This window comes from Xiphophorus hellerii, chromosome 22, assembly GCF_003331165.1.
Source record: "Xiphophorus hellerii strain 12219 chromosome 22, Xiphophorus_hellerii-4.1, whole genome shotgun sequence".
Lineage (NCBI taxonomy): Eukaryota > Metazoa > Chordata > Actinopteri > Cyprinodontiformes > Poeciliidae > Xiphophorus > Xiphophorus hellerii.
In genome coordinates, this window is record NC_045693.1 from 22,630,461 (window position 1) to 22,647,747 (window position 17,287).

A 17,287-nucleotide genomic window follows, 5' to 3' on the forward strand; every position below is an offset into this window, starting at 1 on the left:
ATAAAATAAAATTACCACAGCGTCATTGAATTTGGGGTAAAGCCATCACTCAGCAACGTTTTTATTTGTTTTGACAAGTTTCTTACTTTGTTATTAAAATCAATTTAATCATTGTGAGCTACAAGTCTGACCAGAGTAAATTTTAAAGGCTATTTCTGCCTTTTATTGAAAATAATAATAATCACATCAGCAATTAAAGATGAAACTACAGCATGTACCGCCACCGCTTAGCTTTGTTTGATGGATATATATGAATCTACAGCTGTTAATGAACAATCTCATCTGAAGTTCCTCAGCACAGCTATAATTTACTAAATTAGTTTTACTTTACCGCTTCGAATATTTTATTCTAAAGGATTAAAATATCAGCTATAGTAACTAACATTTGTCGTAAGCTCTGCCCTGACTGTGACACTTGTAATTTACCATCACAAATTGTATACATATTCAACATGGTCTAATATTTAAATTGGACTTTTACTTATTAGCTGGTTAAAACACAACTTTAATCCAAAACCTGTACATGTGAATGTGATGACCTTTAAGCTTCATTACGCTCAGTTTTCAAATGCATTGGTTATTGCTTCATAGTACACCCCTTAACTCTAAAACTAGCCTCTTAAATGTGCTTGAACCTTTTTTTTTATTATTATCCCCCCCCACCTCCCTCATTTCAATCTTCCCATTGGTGCATGGGAATTCACCCACATACGATTATCAAAATAAAAAAAAATACGTTTTTAGATTGGTGGCATCAACACACAACCAGGCCGGTGCCCACAGCACAAACTAGTTACTCAGAAGCATAAAAACATCACAGATTCAGATTTACAAAGCGTGGTGGAGGAGTGGACACAAGTTTTCATGGCGTCTCAGACACGTCGATCGAACAGAAGCACAGGCAGTTTGTACAAGACGAGGCTCACAGATGGTTTTCTTTTCTTAAAAGTTCGCCCGACCACACACACACACACACACGACATCGTGGTCAGAAGCGTCAGCCCATTTATAGCGTGAGTTACCATGGAGCAGCCTGGCGCAGGACAGACAGACACTCAACAAGCCTTGCTCATTTGCTGGTACAGAGTCACACAGAGTTCGGACGACACCGTGGAACAAACACACACACACACACACACACCCACATACGTGCGTTCTTGTCCTTTTTTTTTTTCCCCCAGGAAGAGGGAATGGGTGATCTCGTGTGCTTCTGTCATGCTGTGATTCAGTCTGGAGACAACAGTTCATATAACAACTTTTCCGAATCGTTTTAAAAAAAAGTCACCCGCTCCTTTTGTTTTCAACCTAGAAACATTGAAATGCAAACATCGAAACATTTATGACCACAACATTTAGAACAGAGACTGATTTTTAAAAAAAAAAAAAAAAATAAGAGTAAAAAAAATAAAGTTCCAGATCCCACTGATTGGTGTCAGTGAAGGTCCTGGTTGTAGCCCTCTTCCCATCAAATCCCTCTGCTGCAACCTGTTTTACATTAGCAGGACTTCACACCGAAGTACAGCGAGCCAAGACCGACGACACACAGCTTAGAACACGACCAAAAAACAAAAAACAAAACAAGAGACGGGTTCGTCTCCGTCACGCGGCGCGGTGTTACGACGGCAACTGGACCGCTTGGTGAAGGTCAACGATGGGAGAAGAGAGGGCAGAGGTAGAGTGAGGCGGTCAGATTTTTTTTTTTTTTTTGGGCAAGCGTAACCTGGAGTTGCAGAAAGGCTCACTCCTTCGGAAGAGCAACAGCATCGAGTCTTTAAGTGTGCAAACAAACAAAAAGAAAAACAGTACAGGCCAATGGCTAGTTGGAGAAATCATGCTTTACCTTTAAAAACACACAAACATGAAACCAAGAGAGCGTCCACGACGCCTACTTGACGTTCAGATTTGGACATTTTAAGGCAAGGTTCAGATTTTTACCAACGCTGCCACCTTGTGTTTGGATTGAATCATTGCAGACCAAACAGATTGGGGGGGGGGGGGGGGGGGGGGGGGGGGAGTCCTTCTGCAACTTCAGGACGATGACGCATCTAAAAAAGCTTGACCTTAAAAGAGCAGGGGGGGGGGAGGACTGTGAGCGTGTGTGTGCATGCATGTTGTGTGACGATATCTTTGTATTTACAGCTTGAATTTAAAATAAAATGAAAATTAAAAAATCGCCTGCATAAGTTCCCTTCCTACATCCACAAAGCAAATAATTTCCCCTAAATTCCTCAATATAAATATCTCTTTATAGACAGTTCTATTAAATAAAACCCATGTTTCTTAAAAAAAAAAAAAAAAAAAAAGTCAACCCAGAATGCTTTAAAAAAAATGAACCCTCAACTAGGAAGTAACACAAAGCTCTCAGCATATATTAAAAAAAAAACAAACCTAAACAGTCCCTTCGGTAACATAAGGAGTTAAAACACTGCCGGCTCCTATTGAACCTTACCAGCACATCCATATACCAGTTTACTCAAACACAAACAATACTTGCATTAAGCACTTAGCTGCTCTGCTTTGGCCCAAAGTGATCATATCATTCCAAATATTCCCGCTGCCCCAGGAAATCTGTCGAAGTGGTGATGAATATTTATATTTCTAACACTCAAATCCGAGACAGGGGGAGGGGAGAAAAAGGCCGTGGGAGAACAAGGACCAGGACAGCATCACCCCTGTGTAACCATCAGTAGCATGCACCGTCTGCAAGGCAGGGCCCCCAACAGCTGAGCCCCTCATCGTCATCATCATCTAGCAAGGGGATGGACTGGATTGGTGTTGGTCATTCAAGCTTTTGAAACTTTTTTTTTTTTAATGTGTGTTTTTGTTGTTGTTGCTTTTTTTCCTTTTCAAAGATTGTAATATTTTCCCCACTTTTGAGAATCCCGTGGAGCCTCGTCCCAGCCAGGATCCAGGCTCCACTCCGACCTCGGAGAGAAAAGTAGATTTCAAGTTCAGGCAAACCTGGAGAGGAAAAAGTAAATGAAAAAATTTTAGTCTCTGCGCAGCTAGCTCACGGCACGCTTGTCAAACTACATAGTGAAAAGTAGAATGGAGTGAAAGGCAAACATTTTGCGAATGTGTGTGGAGTATTTTTGAGTAGATGTGGCAGATTTTGTGGAAGTTTTCTGTCACACGGCTTGAACATAAAATTTCTCTTTTTTTTTTATACTAGATCTAATTTCTGATCTTAATATTTTTGGGGGTTTTTTTGGTACTGCTACTGGTAATAAGTTGATGATGTGTTAAGCAATGAAGTATTTCCTTATCTGTAAAACTGATAAAATATATCTTCAACAAGATGCTCAACATTCCACATTTTATTCTTTATTTTTCATGTTGGAGTTCTCCTAAAAATTACTATTTAATTCTCATAATGTTCTGGTAATATTATAACTTTTTTTTTCATAATTAGGAAATAAAACTCATAGCCTAGCCAGAAGCCAACTCTGTTGTAGAGTTGACTTCAAAGTCTAAATAAGCAAAAGCTGGTGAATCGTGCTTCTCAAACAAGATGGCCGCCCTGCGTGCTGACATCGCTCTGAACGCCGAAAACCCCAGGAGTGCATCTTTAAAAAAAGAATTCAGATTTTCCAAAAATTAAGCTCTCAAAAACAAAAAATTTGATTAATCGGAAAAAAATAAAAATAAAAATTACCATCCAGTGCTAGCTAAAATTCAGAGTGAATAAATGAAACTTTACCAGGATTCACAGGTAATTAGTGTGCTGGCACAGTAGCAAAGGGCAATGTGACAGGAGGCCTGAAAACACCTGCAGAGGCTTAGTGATTCTAGGTTCCCTGCTCATTATATTCAAACTCGACATAAACCAGGTGTTGAGCCGCTCTGTGCCGCTGCTGCCTCACCTGGGCCTGGGTTGTCCGTTCACTGCAGCGGTGCAGCCGGTGCTCCTGAACAGTGGAAGTGAACGTTGAGCCACTTGGCGTCGCGCCGATGCCACACGCGGGTCTCTTCCGATTGGCAGGATCGAGGCCGCCCCTGGCTGTCCATGTACTGCGTCAGGCGGATGTAGGCGATGCAGGCGGCGTCCTCGCCGATCAGATGCACGTGGGGGTTGAGGATGGTGGTGTGGACCGGTTTGCTGTTTTTACTCAGAACTGCAACAACACAAAAGGAGCAATCCTGCTGAAGGTGGTCTTTGGAAAAACGGGGAGTCTTGGAAAAGGTGCGCGTTGGCTTGTTGAAATAATTGGAAGATGAAAGTAACATGTTAAAATCGACTCATATTTATGGGACATGAACCAACCAAAGGGAAAAAAATGCATGCTTTTTCCCCCTCACATAGGATTTTGTATATATGCCAGGGATAGCGACTAAATGGTAAAGAGTTTGAGGAACTTACGATTCTCAAAGTAGAATTTGTGAAAGTCCATGCCCTCCACCAGGTTTCCAAGAGCTTCTGGCTCAAAAGAAGTCAGTCCAGGATCACAGATTCTCCTGCAGGAAGACAAATCAATTACTGACCTACAGAGCCAACCAAAACTAAATCTATTCCACATGTTGCCCAGGCAATGACAAATCGAGAAAAACGTACGTGTAAGCGTCAAAATCCCCATTGTTGATGGCTTCGATTAGCTGCTCTGTCATCTTTATTATCTCTTGTTTCCGAGCTGAAGCAGAAACAGGAGGAGGAGGGGCACACAACCAGGAAATGTTACAGAAAGTCAAGAATCATCTGGAGGTTAAACCACACGCTCCACCTCGACTCGCTGTTCAACTTTAAAAACCACTTCAAAACACACCACTTCAGTTTGGGAAGGCACACTCAGCTACCAGGAACTGAGTAAATGAGATCGTAAAATACCCAAACATGGTTACCCTGTTGAGAAATGTAATACCTATATCTCTACAGAAATGGATAAACTTCATCCAGCCAACTGGTTATAAATTTGCACTTACCCATGATAGACTCAAAAAAATCTAGCTGACTAGCAAAGAAAGGTATGCTAGCAGCTAGTTAGCGGTAGCCTCAACCGACTCAGAAAATGTCTAGAGTGCAACTTAAACTTTTGTCTGACAGAAAAATTACGGGGGGTGCAAGACAAAAAAATATTCAATATATGAAAACGTCCTATCAAGACAAAATTTGAAAACTATCATTAAATTAAAACATAAAATTTAAGACCTTAATATTATATAAATGAATTTAAGACTTTTTAAGGACACACGGACACCCTGAGCCGTTACAAAGGAGTAAACGAGCAAAGCGAACTAAAAAAAACCTTTTGGCGCAAAAAAACCTTAATATCTGCATGTACGTTTATCCATAAAGTCTTCCATCAGGCATAGGCAAAATAGAGATAAATCTCTAACAAACCATTTCCAGCCTGCTGTCTAACGGTCATCCTGTCACTTACTCGCCTGCAGCTTGGAGTCTGACTGATCGGACCCTGGCTTGGGCCCACTTCCAGCTTCCTACAGGGAACCAACCGCATATCAAGTGCATTTGGTCCAATTATATGGATGACCTCTGAGCTTTATTGCACACAGTCAATATTTACAGGGATTTAAAAAGAAAACTGAGAAGCAAAGAACTGCAGTTATATATCAGCATGCCAGCAGATGGCAATACAGGATAGGGAGCAGAAACAAGTTCGGTTGAGATAAAAAGAAGAAGGAAGGAGGACTCCTTTACTTCCTTTTTAAACGGTGAACCATTTAGAAGGGAATTCGGGGTAAATGATGAAAAATCGATGTTGGTTGTTGAAGGAAGACTGTAACAGAAAAAAACCTGCTGACTTACAGGTGGACAGTGAGGAGACACAGTCTGCTGCTCTGCCCTGTCTCTGAACTCTCTGTACCAGCAGCCACTGCTGTTTGTCAAGACAAACACACAAAACACACACAGATGTCCGCCGACAGCCAGCCTGAAGACAATAAGCAAGCCCGCAGGACATAAATATCCGAGTTGGTCATTTGAAATGACACAATGAGAAGGAAACTGCGAAATCCCACCAACACTTCAAGCACAACGAACCATGCAAGCTGACAACGTCAGCAACGCTAAACGCGCCTCATCTGGACCAGGAACAAAATGAAAACACAACATTAACACATTACAAAACACAAACGGCGATGACTGTGGTGGGATATTCCCATTTGGCTCCGCTAACTCACAGTGGCCTTCAATGAAGATGTTTCCCTGCCTCTGAATTACCTTCTGCACATCTGTAGTTTCTGGTAATGACCCATTTATTTCAAACAGGACGGGTAGTGAGCCGCAAGGATCAGGATTTGTTTTTCAAATGTAAAGAAATGGAAATTACTTCATACTAAATAATACTGAGCTGCTTTACAAATGCATTCACCTCCTTTGAACCTTTTCACATTTTGTCACAATCACAAACTTCAATGTATTTACTAAGAGTTTGTGTAACAGACATACAAAGTAGTGTGGAATTGTAAATTGTCAGTAAAATTGTCTATTTCTTTAAAGAAAATCAGGGAAAAGTGTGCTGTGTTTCTATTCAGTCCCCTTTACATCGATACCCCAAAGCAAACTCCAGCCCAGCCCATCACTTGCCCTTCAGAATTGGTAAATAGAGTCCAACTATGTGGAATTTAAACTCCTTATAAACACAGAAGTACTGTGAAGGCCTCAGAGGTTCGCTGGAGAGCATTACTGAACATTGTGAAGATCCCTGATAATGTTGTGGAGACATTTTAAGGACGAGATTTTAAAAGACAATCGTCTGGAAATGTAGAGAATCAACAACTGGAAAACCTCAAGATCTGCCTACCCCGACAGATCTTGAGCTATTTTGTGAAGATGTGCATATAAGAGTTTTAGTTTCAAATAAGGCTGAATACAAACACACACCACAATTTCCCAATTATTTTCTGTTCAACATCTATGTAGCGTTTAGCTCCCTTTCACAATTAAGCACTATTGTGTCTTGGTCTGTCACAAAATGTGCCAGTAAATCACGTTACAGTTTGTCTTTGAAAGGTGACAGAATGTAAAAAAAAAAAGAAAAAGTTTGAGATGCCTTTTTTGAGATGCATACATTTTTTACTATCATTTATGAACCAGCCAGCCTTTGTAATTAAGTAGTTATCCATATCATATCTAACATTATATGATGTATGTCAAGTTTAGCTCTCGCAAGAAGACATCAGACCAATTTTTGGAAAGCAGTTAAGCTTTAAGGATGCAACGATGTGAAACTCTGCCGGTAATTTGGACCGTTTAAGATGTATTTGTGCGTTTCTATGGAACCTGATTCACTTTGGAGCATGTTCTCACGGAGAAGAGGTTCCTTAAAAATAGATAAAATATGGGAGGACATATTTATCATCCTTCAACGCACCTGAAGCAGACTCGGTGACAAGGCTCAGGAATTTGCGTTCAATTCATTTTTCCATTGATTCTGCTTACGTCACAAACACTCTTCATGTGGCATTAATTTATAGCAAACTCTCAAGCCATGTGCCAACACTTAAAGTAACCGCAATATGAAAAACTTGGACCCATCTATAACATTTACTAATAAGAACTTTCAACCTTCATTGGCATTTTTCAGTGTCTGACAAAACAACATGCAATTATCACAAAAATAAATAAAGAGTAGAAGCGTTGTGTTGTTTGGTAACGAGGTCTCTTCCCCCCCCCCCCCCCACTTTATTTTTTTTAGAGAAAAGCAAACCATTTACATGCAACACTTATCTTTCCCGCGATGCTCATCTCACTACAAAATCCTCCAGACTCCCAGCCCTCACCCAAGCTCTTTGTGGTGGAATAAGAGTTGACAGATGCCTTAAGACACCAACCCTGCAGTCATGCATTACCTCAATACAAAGGAAGGAAACAAATTGTCATTTTGTTTTCTCCATCCTCTCTGATCTGAAAATGCCACAAAGTGAGCTGAAAGAGGCATGCGGAGAACGTGAAAGTTGGACAAGTACCTTTCCTACCTTTCATCTCCTCCTCTTCGGCGTTATTACAGCTCTCTGTGGAGCCCTGTCAAACACAAAGGGTTCACACAAAAAGACACACGGAGAAAAGACAAGAGGAGAGTGGGAGAAAGGAGGGAGAGAACAAAAAAGCAAGTTTTTTCTTTGATGTTGAGTTTTATGACTGAGACATGATTGACAGCTCTGGACACAGTGCCTGTGAGGACACAGTCAACCTGACGGACAGATGGAGGGGTGGATGTCTCCCTCCCAGGAGCACAAACCAGCCGAGACGGCAGCCGAGGGGACATGCACAGAGCCGCCCGCGCACACCAAGGCAGCAGTGTGACAGATTCATTTTTAATCATTCATTTAAATTGCAATTAATGTCTGGCCGCATGCTGGCCGTGTCACCGCTCCTCAAGAAGAAGCATGTCGGGTGACAACGTGAGAATAGTCAGTAAAAAGAATATCATGTTAAGAGTAAGACTTTGCGAGCTTGTTAACTAATCTGAGAAGAAGACTGTTTCTGTTTTAGTAAAGTCTGATGTTGTTAAAAGATGACTTTATGTTATGTAAATATGACATTTGTATTTTCTTTAAAGGTTCGTCAAGTAGCGTCTACAAGGATCCTTATATTTTTTCTATTTTACTCGGTTGATGAAGCTCAAAGCGTTTATTTGGATTCTCATATTCGCCTAACTATGTTTCTGGTTAGTGGGAAAATAAAAACTCCTATTCTGTTGCATGGAAGACTTGTGAATAGCTGGATTTTCAGAATAATCTCGGGACGAAGAGTTTGAAAGGTTTGACATTTGAAAGGTTAAGTCGAGCTAACAAGGTTTAGGTAAAGATAAGCTAGCAGTTACTAAGCAGAGGACTCACTAAAAAAGAATTTATAACATCTATTAAAGACAAATTTTGAATTCTTCTTGTGTGGAATATTTATGGGCATTTAGAAATTTACTACAATCTCAGTGTGAAAAATAAATTAGAAATTCAACTGGTGGAATAAAGCTAACAGTCAAAGTCAAACTAACAGCTACTAAGAGCAGGGCTAATTGAAAAGAGCATGTCCAAGGTCTAAAAAAGTCAGATACCAACTTGTGGGGGGCATTTATGAACACTTGATATAATCTAAAGATCCAAAATTCACTTAAATTTTAAGTAGTGCAGCCAAGCTAACTGCTACCAAGCACAGGACAGTTTCCATGATCCAAGTCGAATCTTAAATTCTCTTTGCTCTTTGCGTAGATCATTTACAGAGCAGTTCAAATGAGTTAGAAATTCAAATTGTAGAGTGAAACAAACATTAAAAGTCAAGGAGAAGGGTCTCCTTAAAAATAGTTTCTAAGTTAACCTCAATAGTTTGTCGTTCTCATATTTGAAAACGTCAGATACCAAACTCCTAAAAACTAGAAAAAGTATAACAGCGAGGGGCAAAACAATCAGGGCCCACATGTAACCAAATGTCTAGTATAATTAATGAGGTGTGCAAATGTTAGACTCTGGGAAAAGTTTAGAAATTTACTCTCGATAGGCTCTGCTCTCCAATTTAAGCTCCATCTTATACATGTATGATATGAACTATCAATACCTATGCTACACAACTTCTTTCTAAAGGAAAACTACAACTTTAACAAAGCAGACTGGATTGTAAAAAAAAAAAAAAGATCTTTAACAACGTATTATTAATTTAATAAAGTGTGAAACAATTTAAGTTAATCTAAAAGAGGCAGAAATATATTTTGCTTTACAAAACCATAATTAAATCTGCATGTTTTGGCGTTTGAGATGTTTTCTTTGTCAATGCGTACTCTGATTAGTGGTATGGGCTGGTGGCTTTAGGTTGGAGAAGGAGCGGCTTACCTTGGTGCCGTCTGCTGGGTTGTGTACAACAGTTGTCTGGGCTTCCTGGGGGGAGGCAGGAGACACTTTACCATGCAGGGAGGGGATGGACGATGCCAGCATATTCCACGAAAACACAGACATACAAAACAATCCCAAGTACAAACACAGCAGGGCACAAGAGCTAAAGCACAGAGACCGTTTACAGTAGATTGTCGAGGCGCAGAGTTTGTTTCCCCTGCATTGATTCTGTGGCCAATAGAGTCTCCAAAACGCACAGAAAGGAACAAAAACTACACGCATTCACCAACGAGGTCATGACTGAGGAGGAGGATTCTCTAAGACATGCATGCAGTGCAGATTTCATAAGGCATACTCATAAGCTGAAAGTTGTTAGGACCGTGTGCGGTTCTGTCGATATCAAAAGTAAAATTTCGTCTGCAAAGCTCACGATCAGAAGACGCAGGTAAAGCACCAACTACATGCGGATAGATCTCCATTCATTTACAAGTCGTTTTATTTTGAAGGGTTATCATCCAGAGCAGGGCTAGATCTCCACTCAGCAGAGCTTCAAGCTCATTGACAAGAATCACCACTTTACCGAGCTCCTTGTTCATCATTCATCTTAACTGAAATGTCTGCTTTTTCCTCCTGGCAGCAAAGAGTGAAATAATAAAAATTCAGCGTCTTGCACCAGCCCTCCTAAAGTTATTGGTCTGAAAAGTGAGCCTGCTTGAACTGTGAGGATGCATCAGAAATCTGCACGTCCGTTCGATGCCCACGTTGTTTGTGTGACGACTCCTCCTCCTCAGTCCTCTGTCACAGAAACATTTGGCACAAAGACGTTCAAGAGCCCCGAGAGTCAAGAAACACACAACACACAGTATTCTAGAGTGGTGGCACATGTGTGGTTCAATTTAGCACCGGACTCAACCTGGGAACATGCAGCCCCTTCACTAAAGTGGGATTAAAGAAACGTAGGCTTGGACAAAAAAAATGGGGAAAGGACACCTGTAGAGCGAGTAATGTTGTAAAAAGAAGTAACCCTCTAGAGGTTTACTACACATGTAACGCTGCTGACTAGAATTGTATTCAAACTGCTTAAAATTTTATTAAAATAATGTTTTTAATCCTGACTTTGGATCGGCTTTTTTAATGAGTGCACTCATCATACGAAGTCGTGGTCTTTAACGAAGTAGTTAGTGAAGAAAGATTCAAAGTGATCATTTTCGGTATCAATGATACCGAATTTCATTTTGGTGTTAAAATCTCATCTATAAAACACAGGGGCTGCATCCTCCTGCAGTTAATCCATCCCTCGACTTATCAAGCTCCTGTTGTACCCAGAAATCCTCCTCAAGAATTTGTTTTCATGCAAAAAAAAACATTTTGCCAAAACTGGTAACAACACACAGGTTGGGCATACAATACAGTCACCCAGGTGAGCTGGAGAAAACTTAAAGTATCTGTTGTAACCTTAAAATTAAAGTAACTTGTCTGTAGGCGTGTAAATGTGCATGTGTGTGTCTGCAAGAGGTTTGGGTAAAACATGAGCAGGATAGACACTCAGAGTCACAGAGCGGCTGTTCAAGTGTTGAAGCTGTCCAATTCTCCACAAACACCACAAGTTGTTTTTTTTTTTTTTAGGAAGAGGGAAGAGAGGCAGAGAGGACACAGACAGAGTAGGCTTTACTCAACACAGGGGGCGACACAGAGCAACTAAACGCTAAAAAAGAAGGAAAATATGAAATGAGTTCACAAAAAGCAACGCAAGTGAACGTAAACAGATGCGGTACCATTGGCACGGAGGATGACATGCTGCTGTCTTTGGTGCTGCTGCTGCTTACTACACTGTTTTTACTGTTCCCCTGCGACTGGGTCAGAGAAACACAACACAGAATGACTCCCGCTAAAGGCGTTCGCCCTCAAACAGGAGCCACAGGAGGAAAACAGGAACAGAGCTACAACGCGGCTAAGCTACACACTCGATACATTAATCCTGCATGTGTTACAGGAGGGGCGTTAAGAGATGCTCCGTACATTTCTCTGCTGCTCACTGCTATGAATCTACATCTGACTTATTTTGATTATCAACAGCTTATCCTGAACAGTCATTTGTAAACAATGAAAAGTACTAATCAAAGGTTGAGCAAAAAGTCCAGAATAGTAACTCAGCACAAATATTTTAAAACGGAGACATTTTTATTTTGCCAACAGAAGAAAAAAAAAAAAAAAAAAGAGTTTAGCGTCTGCTAGATGGATGACAGAAAAAAAAGAAAAAGATAAATGCTCAAACAAGTTGAGTTCATCTCTACAAACCTGAAATAAAAGTGCTAATAATAAACCAGAACAGGTCTGTGCATGCAGTGAAAGGCCTTGGTGAAGGCCCTTTAATCGCAGAGAAGCTCAGTACGACAGTATGACCCTGATTGAAAAATATCATGGTTTCACTTTCTTTTTTTTTACCAAAATGCAAAAAGGAAAATAAAACGCACATGATCTAATGGCTTTCATTTATGAAAAGGAAAAGCAACATTAATTATTACTAGGCTAAAAGAACAAATTTTAATAGGCAGTGCTCCTAACATTCACAAAGGGACCATCCATGCTTTTTTCCAACACTTCCTCCTAAGACTCATTCAGATTATTTTAAACCAGGGATGTCCAAAGTGTGGCACATGGGCCATTTGTGGCCCTTCTGGATCATTTTGTGGCCTCTGAATGCAATTCAAGACATTTTTTAGGTATGCTTTTTGTTGTCATTTTAAATATTTTGAATGTTTAAAATGACATTAAGCACCGCGTCATTTTAAGCACCATGACCACCAAATTTTAATTAGAATAGGTTTGCTATAATAACTCATCTGAAAATTAGGAAATTACAACGCATTCTGCTTGCCAAGTTTTGAATTATTGTATTTAGAGTGTTTCAGTATGTTAAAAACACTGAAAGTTATCATTTACTGGAGAGATGCACTGAACAAGCCCTGAAAAGCTCAATTAAATCTAAAAGAGTATAATATTTTCCAACTACTTTGCGCAGTAAAGACAGCTGTTTTCACAGGACAAAAATAAATAAATAATAAAAAAGATGAATTCTCAGACAAAACGCAATAATGATACAATCAAAATGTAAATACTGGGACAAAGGGGGACGTGGTTGTAAAGGTGTAGAACATTTGCAGCAGGGAAAAAAAAGTTTCACATCTGTGATGCTTTTGGATTTAAGTTCTAGGGGTCAGCAGGAGAATGACCCCTCACAGGAGCAATCTGGGCATGTGCCGTTTGTCTGCAGCTAAAACGGCATCATGGGGCCAGTATGGTGGAAGAGAGGGAGGAAGGGGGAGACGTACAGATGCTGGATGTAGGAAATCCAACAGGAAAAGAAAAGAAAAAGAAGAAGAAAGAAAAAAAAAGACACCGGAAACATCTTTCCCCAAAAGGAAATAAATAAAAAAAAAGTAAGCAGGATAACAAGACAGAAGTAAACTCGAAAAGAAGAGAGAGAAAGAAAAGAAAAGGCCCAACAAAAAAACAACAGAGGCGATCTCACCATCAAACAAACACTTGAGCTGGACTTCCTTTTCTGACAGACGGCAATGGAAAGGAGGAGGAGGGAAAAAAAAAAAAAAACAAGAAGTCATCGGGAAACAAGGAACGTATCAGAAGCAGTTACAAAACGTGAAGCTGCCAGGTTGATCCCGGGAAGAGAGGAAAAACAAAACAGCTGCACAAGCTTACAGAGGAGAAAATGTGAGAAAGAAATACTAAAGCTGTAGAGGAAAAAAAAAACAAACGAAAGATAATCAGCTAAAAGAAAAATAAATACAGGGAGCTAATATTAGAGAGCAGACAGCTGTAGATGTAGGGAGGGTCCAGAAGGGGAGAGGTGGGTTTCTAATGTTTAAATCGCTGCGTGAAACGGGAGTTTTATTCCGGCCCTGTTGATCATGGCGCTTCACCGCATGCACTGACTCTCACTCTCAGTCGACACGAGAGATTTTGTAAATTCTGGTTCAATTCTACACCTAAACACAACAAAAAACAAAACCCTGAGCAACTAACTCTACCTAAAGAACCAAGCCCTAAAAATACACAATTTAAAAACGCATTTCTGATAAATACAGATTTAAATCAGAGGAGTAAATCGCTCAGAAAACTTACCTTCACGCCGTCCGACTTTTTGTTTAGTAAGGTTTTGCACGCTGAAAGAAAGTGAGACAAGGAGACGAGGACAGTGTGAGACAGCAAGACAAGAAAAGTTCACGTCAGGTTCACCTTTGCATCAGCAAGAACGCCGCGGGAAGGATAACTGCAACAAACGGCACAACAGCTGCGCCGCAGGGGACAGTCAGCCTAATTAAAGACGCTTTGAAGGAGGATCACGACAGGTAGACGACAACGAAGCAAAAAAAACGAGAACGAAAAGGTTCCTGTGCCTCAATTTAGAAATTAAACCACTTTGAGAATCTTTAAATATACATTTTTATGTTTTCTTACAGGAGGCAGCAACAGCCTCACTAAATGTACTTTCAGCCCATTTTTTAATCAATCTGCCTTTTTTTCCCCTTCTTTTTAACTCTTAGGTGAAAATGAAAAGTTAATCAGTAAAGCTGTGACATGTTTTCACAAGGTTTTTAACTCATTTAGTAAATTTCCATTTGTCGATTCCGCACCTTAAAATGTATGTAATGAAATTGTGTTACAGCAACAACATTTCCTAATTAAAGATTTCATTTTATTTTTATTTTTTATTTTTGTACCCCTCCAGGGGGTCTTTTGTGGGCTCTAGTGTCCCTTATATGACAGTGGGCTGACAGGAAATGGGGGAGGAGAGGGGGGAAGACATGCGGCAAATATCGTCGGGTCCGGGAGTCGAACCCGCGACGGCCGCGTCGAGGACTGAAGGCCTCCAAATACGGGTCGCGCTAACCGCTACGCCACCACGGCACGCCCTCATTTTATTTAAAAACTTTTTTTTTTTAAATTATAACTCACGGTTTATAAATTCCAACTGTTTCCAATGATTAGTGGCCATGATTTACACCAGATTAAAATATTTTGAAAATGCTTTCTTTGTTGCTCAGCAGAAACCCTGAAAATACAGCAGTGATCATTAAAGGTCTATTTGTTGAGCCTTTTTTTTCATGCCACATTTATTCTACCTCTAGGCGTCATCTTTCAATCCATCATAAACTCAAAGAAACATGTACAGTACAGACCAAAAGTTTGGACACACTTTCTAATTGAATTCAATGAGCTGAACTGTACATTTGGAAAGAAAACCCCTAAATAAACCCATTCCTGGTTCAATTTGCCATGTCCATGAAAGATGCAAAAAAATGTTTAAAAATGGTTTCAAACTCAACCAGAGGTGCTCATGTTTCTTTACGTCAATTTCCAATGGTACAGACATGCAAATTAAACATGCAAAAATGCACGGCTCTTAAATAAAAGTGAAACATAAAACCATATTTGTGTTAGTCCCGTCCCGGGGGGGCGGGGGGGGGCCCCTTACCTTCCGTTTGCAAACAAGCACGGAGAGCAGAGAAGAAAAACAAAAAAAAAAACAGTGACGCGTTTAATATCTGCATCTTAAGATCTGAACTCAAAACAAGAGTCAGGCTTTCGCTTCAAGTCAAAAGCTTCCTTTTCACTCGAGTGGTTGGCTCATGCAGCGCAGCATGCAGTAGCATCCACTTCAAAGTCTTCACACCAAAACGCTGCGGAGGGACGAAACCTCCGGAGCGCCTTTAGTTTCGACACAAATCTGGCCTGGATTCAAAAACAGTGATTGATCTCATTTTATATATATATGATTCATCAGAGCTAATGGGGGGATGCCTCCTATTATCAGAAAAGTGTGGAGTGCATATATTCGGCTTATGGGCAAAAAAAAAAAAGACTGCACCTGTGGGTGATTTCGTGTCAGGTCTGGTTATTAATACCCCAGCAGGTTATGGGTTTCTCACTGAACACTGTACGAATCGTCATCTGCAAAAAGAAAAAAAAAAAAACAAAACTTCAGCTGTCGACCTGAAGTGACAGGCTAGGCAGGAACAGCGTTATTCAGAGAAGCAGCCAAGAGGCCCCTGATAACTCCGGATGGAGTCAGAGATTCGACGCTCCGGTTGGGGAATCTGTTACGTTCTCTCCACAAATCTTTTAGAAGTGTTAAAAAGGAATTGTTAAAAAACAAACTAAAAGTGCTGTACTACCTCTGAAAAAATAAAAATAAAAATAAAACATGGTGGAAATTTAACACTGCACCTCAACCTGAGCCCACTGCCACCGTGGTTAAGCTTGGTGGTGGCAGTATCATGCTACGGTGGTGCTTTTATTTGCTAGGTTTGGGAATTTTGATAAGAATCCTGGCAGAAAACCTGCTAGAAGCTGCAAAAAACTGGAAACAATATGGATCAACCTTAAAAATACAGGAAGAGCTACCATAGAAAGCATATTAAACTGGCCCAGTCAAAGTCCAAACAGAAATTTAATTGAGAATCTATGATAAAAATTAGCTTTTATTTTACTTTATTGAGTTATTTTGCAAAGGTACTGGGTAAGAATTTCTGTGTCTCTGTGACTGTATCGTGGTTCCACAAAGGGGGCTGAACACAAAAAGCACGCCACACTTTTCAGATTTTTTTCATTTAAAAATAAAAATAATCTAAAAACCATGTATTATTTCTCTTCTACTGCACACTTATGCATTGTTTGTGCCGTTTTACTCCCACTATGTAATTTACCATAAGCTGACACAACTCTCCCGCCTGCTTTTTTTTTTTTTTTCCATTCTGATGACGACAGAAGCGCTTTGCTCGAAGCACACAGACACCGCGAGGCTCCGTTTTAGCTCAGTCCATCAAACGCAAACAAGAAAGCAGGCAGAAGAGCAGAGACGACATAAGAAAAACAGCCGACAGGAGAAACACTTTGCATTCTGTTCATCCAGTTTTCCATGCAGGATGCCAAACTGAAAGTCTTCAAGTTGGGAAACATGCTTGGCTGCCAGAGCCATGCTGCGGGAAGGTGGCAGCAAGCAGGCAGGCGTCGGTTCTCAAACGAGTCAAAACTGCTCATATTTGTATTTATGTTTAAAATATAAAAGGCTTTAGGGTGAAAGAGAGCAGCAGCAATCCGTTGTGTTAATGCAGAGCTGCGGCTTCGATAGGCGGCAGCTGGAAGGAGGTCAGAGGGTCATGCTGAGGGCGGGAAGGAGGGGGAGGGGGAGAGGAGAGGGGGGGGGCTGCAGGTGAACCACCACCGCATTCTGCGCAGGAAATGAAAACGTCCTGACCAGGAAAGGAGGCGCATTCATTAGAGCGTCGAGAGCAGCAGCAGCAGGAGACCCGAAAGGTCAAGGGCCAAACTTCAACCTGCGCTTTTCCATTTATGAGCTCGAGTTCTGAGTGTGTGTGAGACGCCTCTGTGCTTTGATGACCACGGTGCAGCAGCGTGCAGGCAGTAGGCGGAGGCAAGGGGCACGGGGGGGAGAGGGGAGGGCCGTCAAGCAGCCGCATGCCGG

At 40.7% G+C, this 17,287-nt stretch overlaps 1 protein-coding gene across 20 annotated transcripts in view; it reads right to left on the reverse strand.

The window, feature by feature from the left end:
• Positions 1-587: 587 nt before the first annotated feature.
• The window catches only part of camk2g2 (calcium/calmodulin-dependent protein kinase (CaM kinase) II gamma 2), a 58,604-nt gene continuing 41,904 nt past the window's right edge, over positions 588-17,287 (reverse strand). For 2 of the 20 annotated variants that reach the window (XM_032553110.1, XM_032553119.1), the window contains 8 exons: positions 13,924-13,964; positions 13,313-13,345; positions 9,781-9,825; positions 7,933-7,978; positions 4,553-4,628; positions 4,361-4,455; positions 3,864-4,115; positions 588-2,961 (listed from right to left, as the gene is read on the reverse strand). In XM_032553110.1, coding sequence (XP_032409001.1) covers positions 3,883-4,115; positions 4,361-4,455; positions 4,553-4,628; positions 7,933-7,978; positions 9,781-9,825; positions 13,313-13,345; positions 13,924-13,964 — 569 coding nt within the window. In that variant the 3' untranslated portion in view covers positions 588-2,961; positions 3,864-3,882. Of the gene's footprint in view, positions 2,962-3,863; positions 4,116-4,360; positions 4,456-4,552; positions 4,629-7,737; positions 7,807-7,923; positions 7,979-9,780; positions 9,826-11,555; positions 11,634-13,312; positions 13,346-13,923; positions 13,965-17,287 lie in introns of those variants that run through there. The other 18 variants (XM_032553108.1, XM_032553118.1, XM_032553113.1 and 15 more) reach the window with 11 other exon arrangements.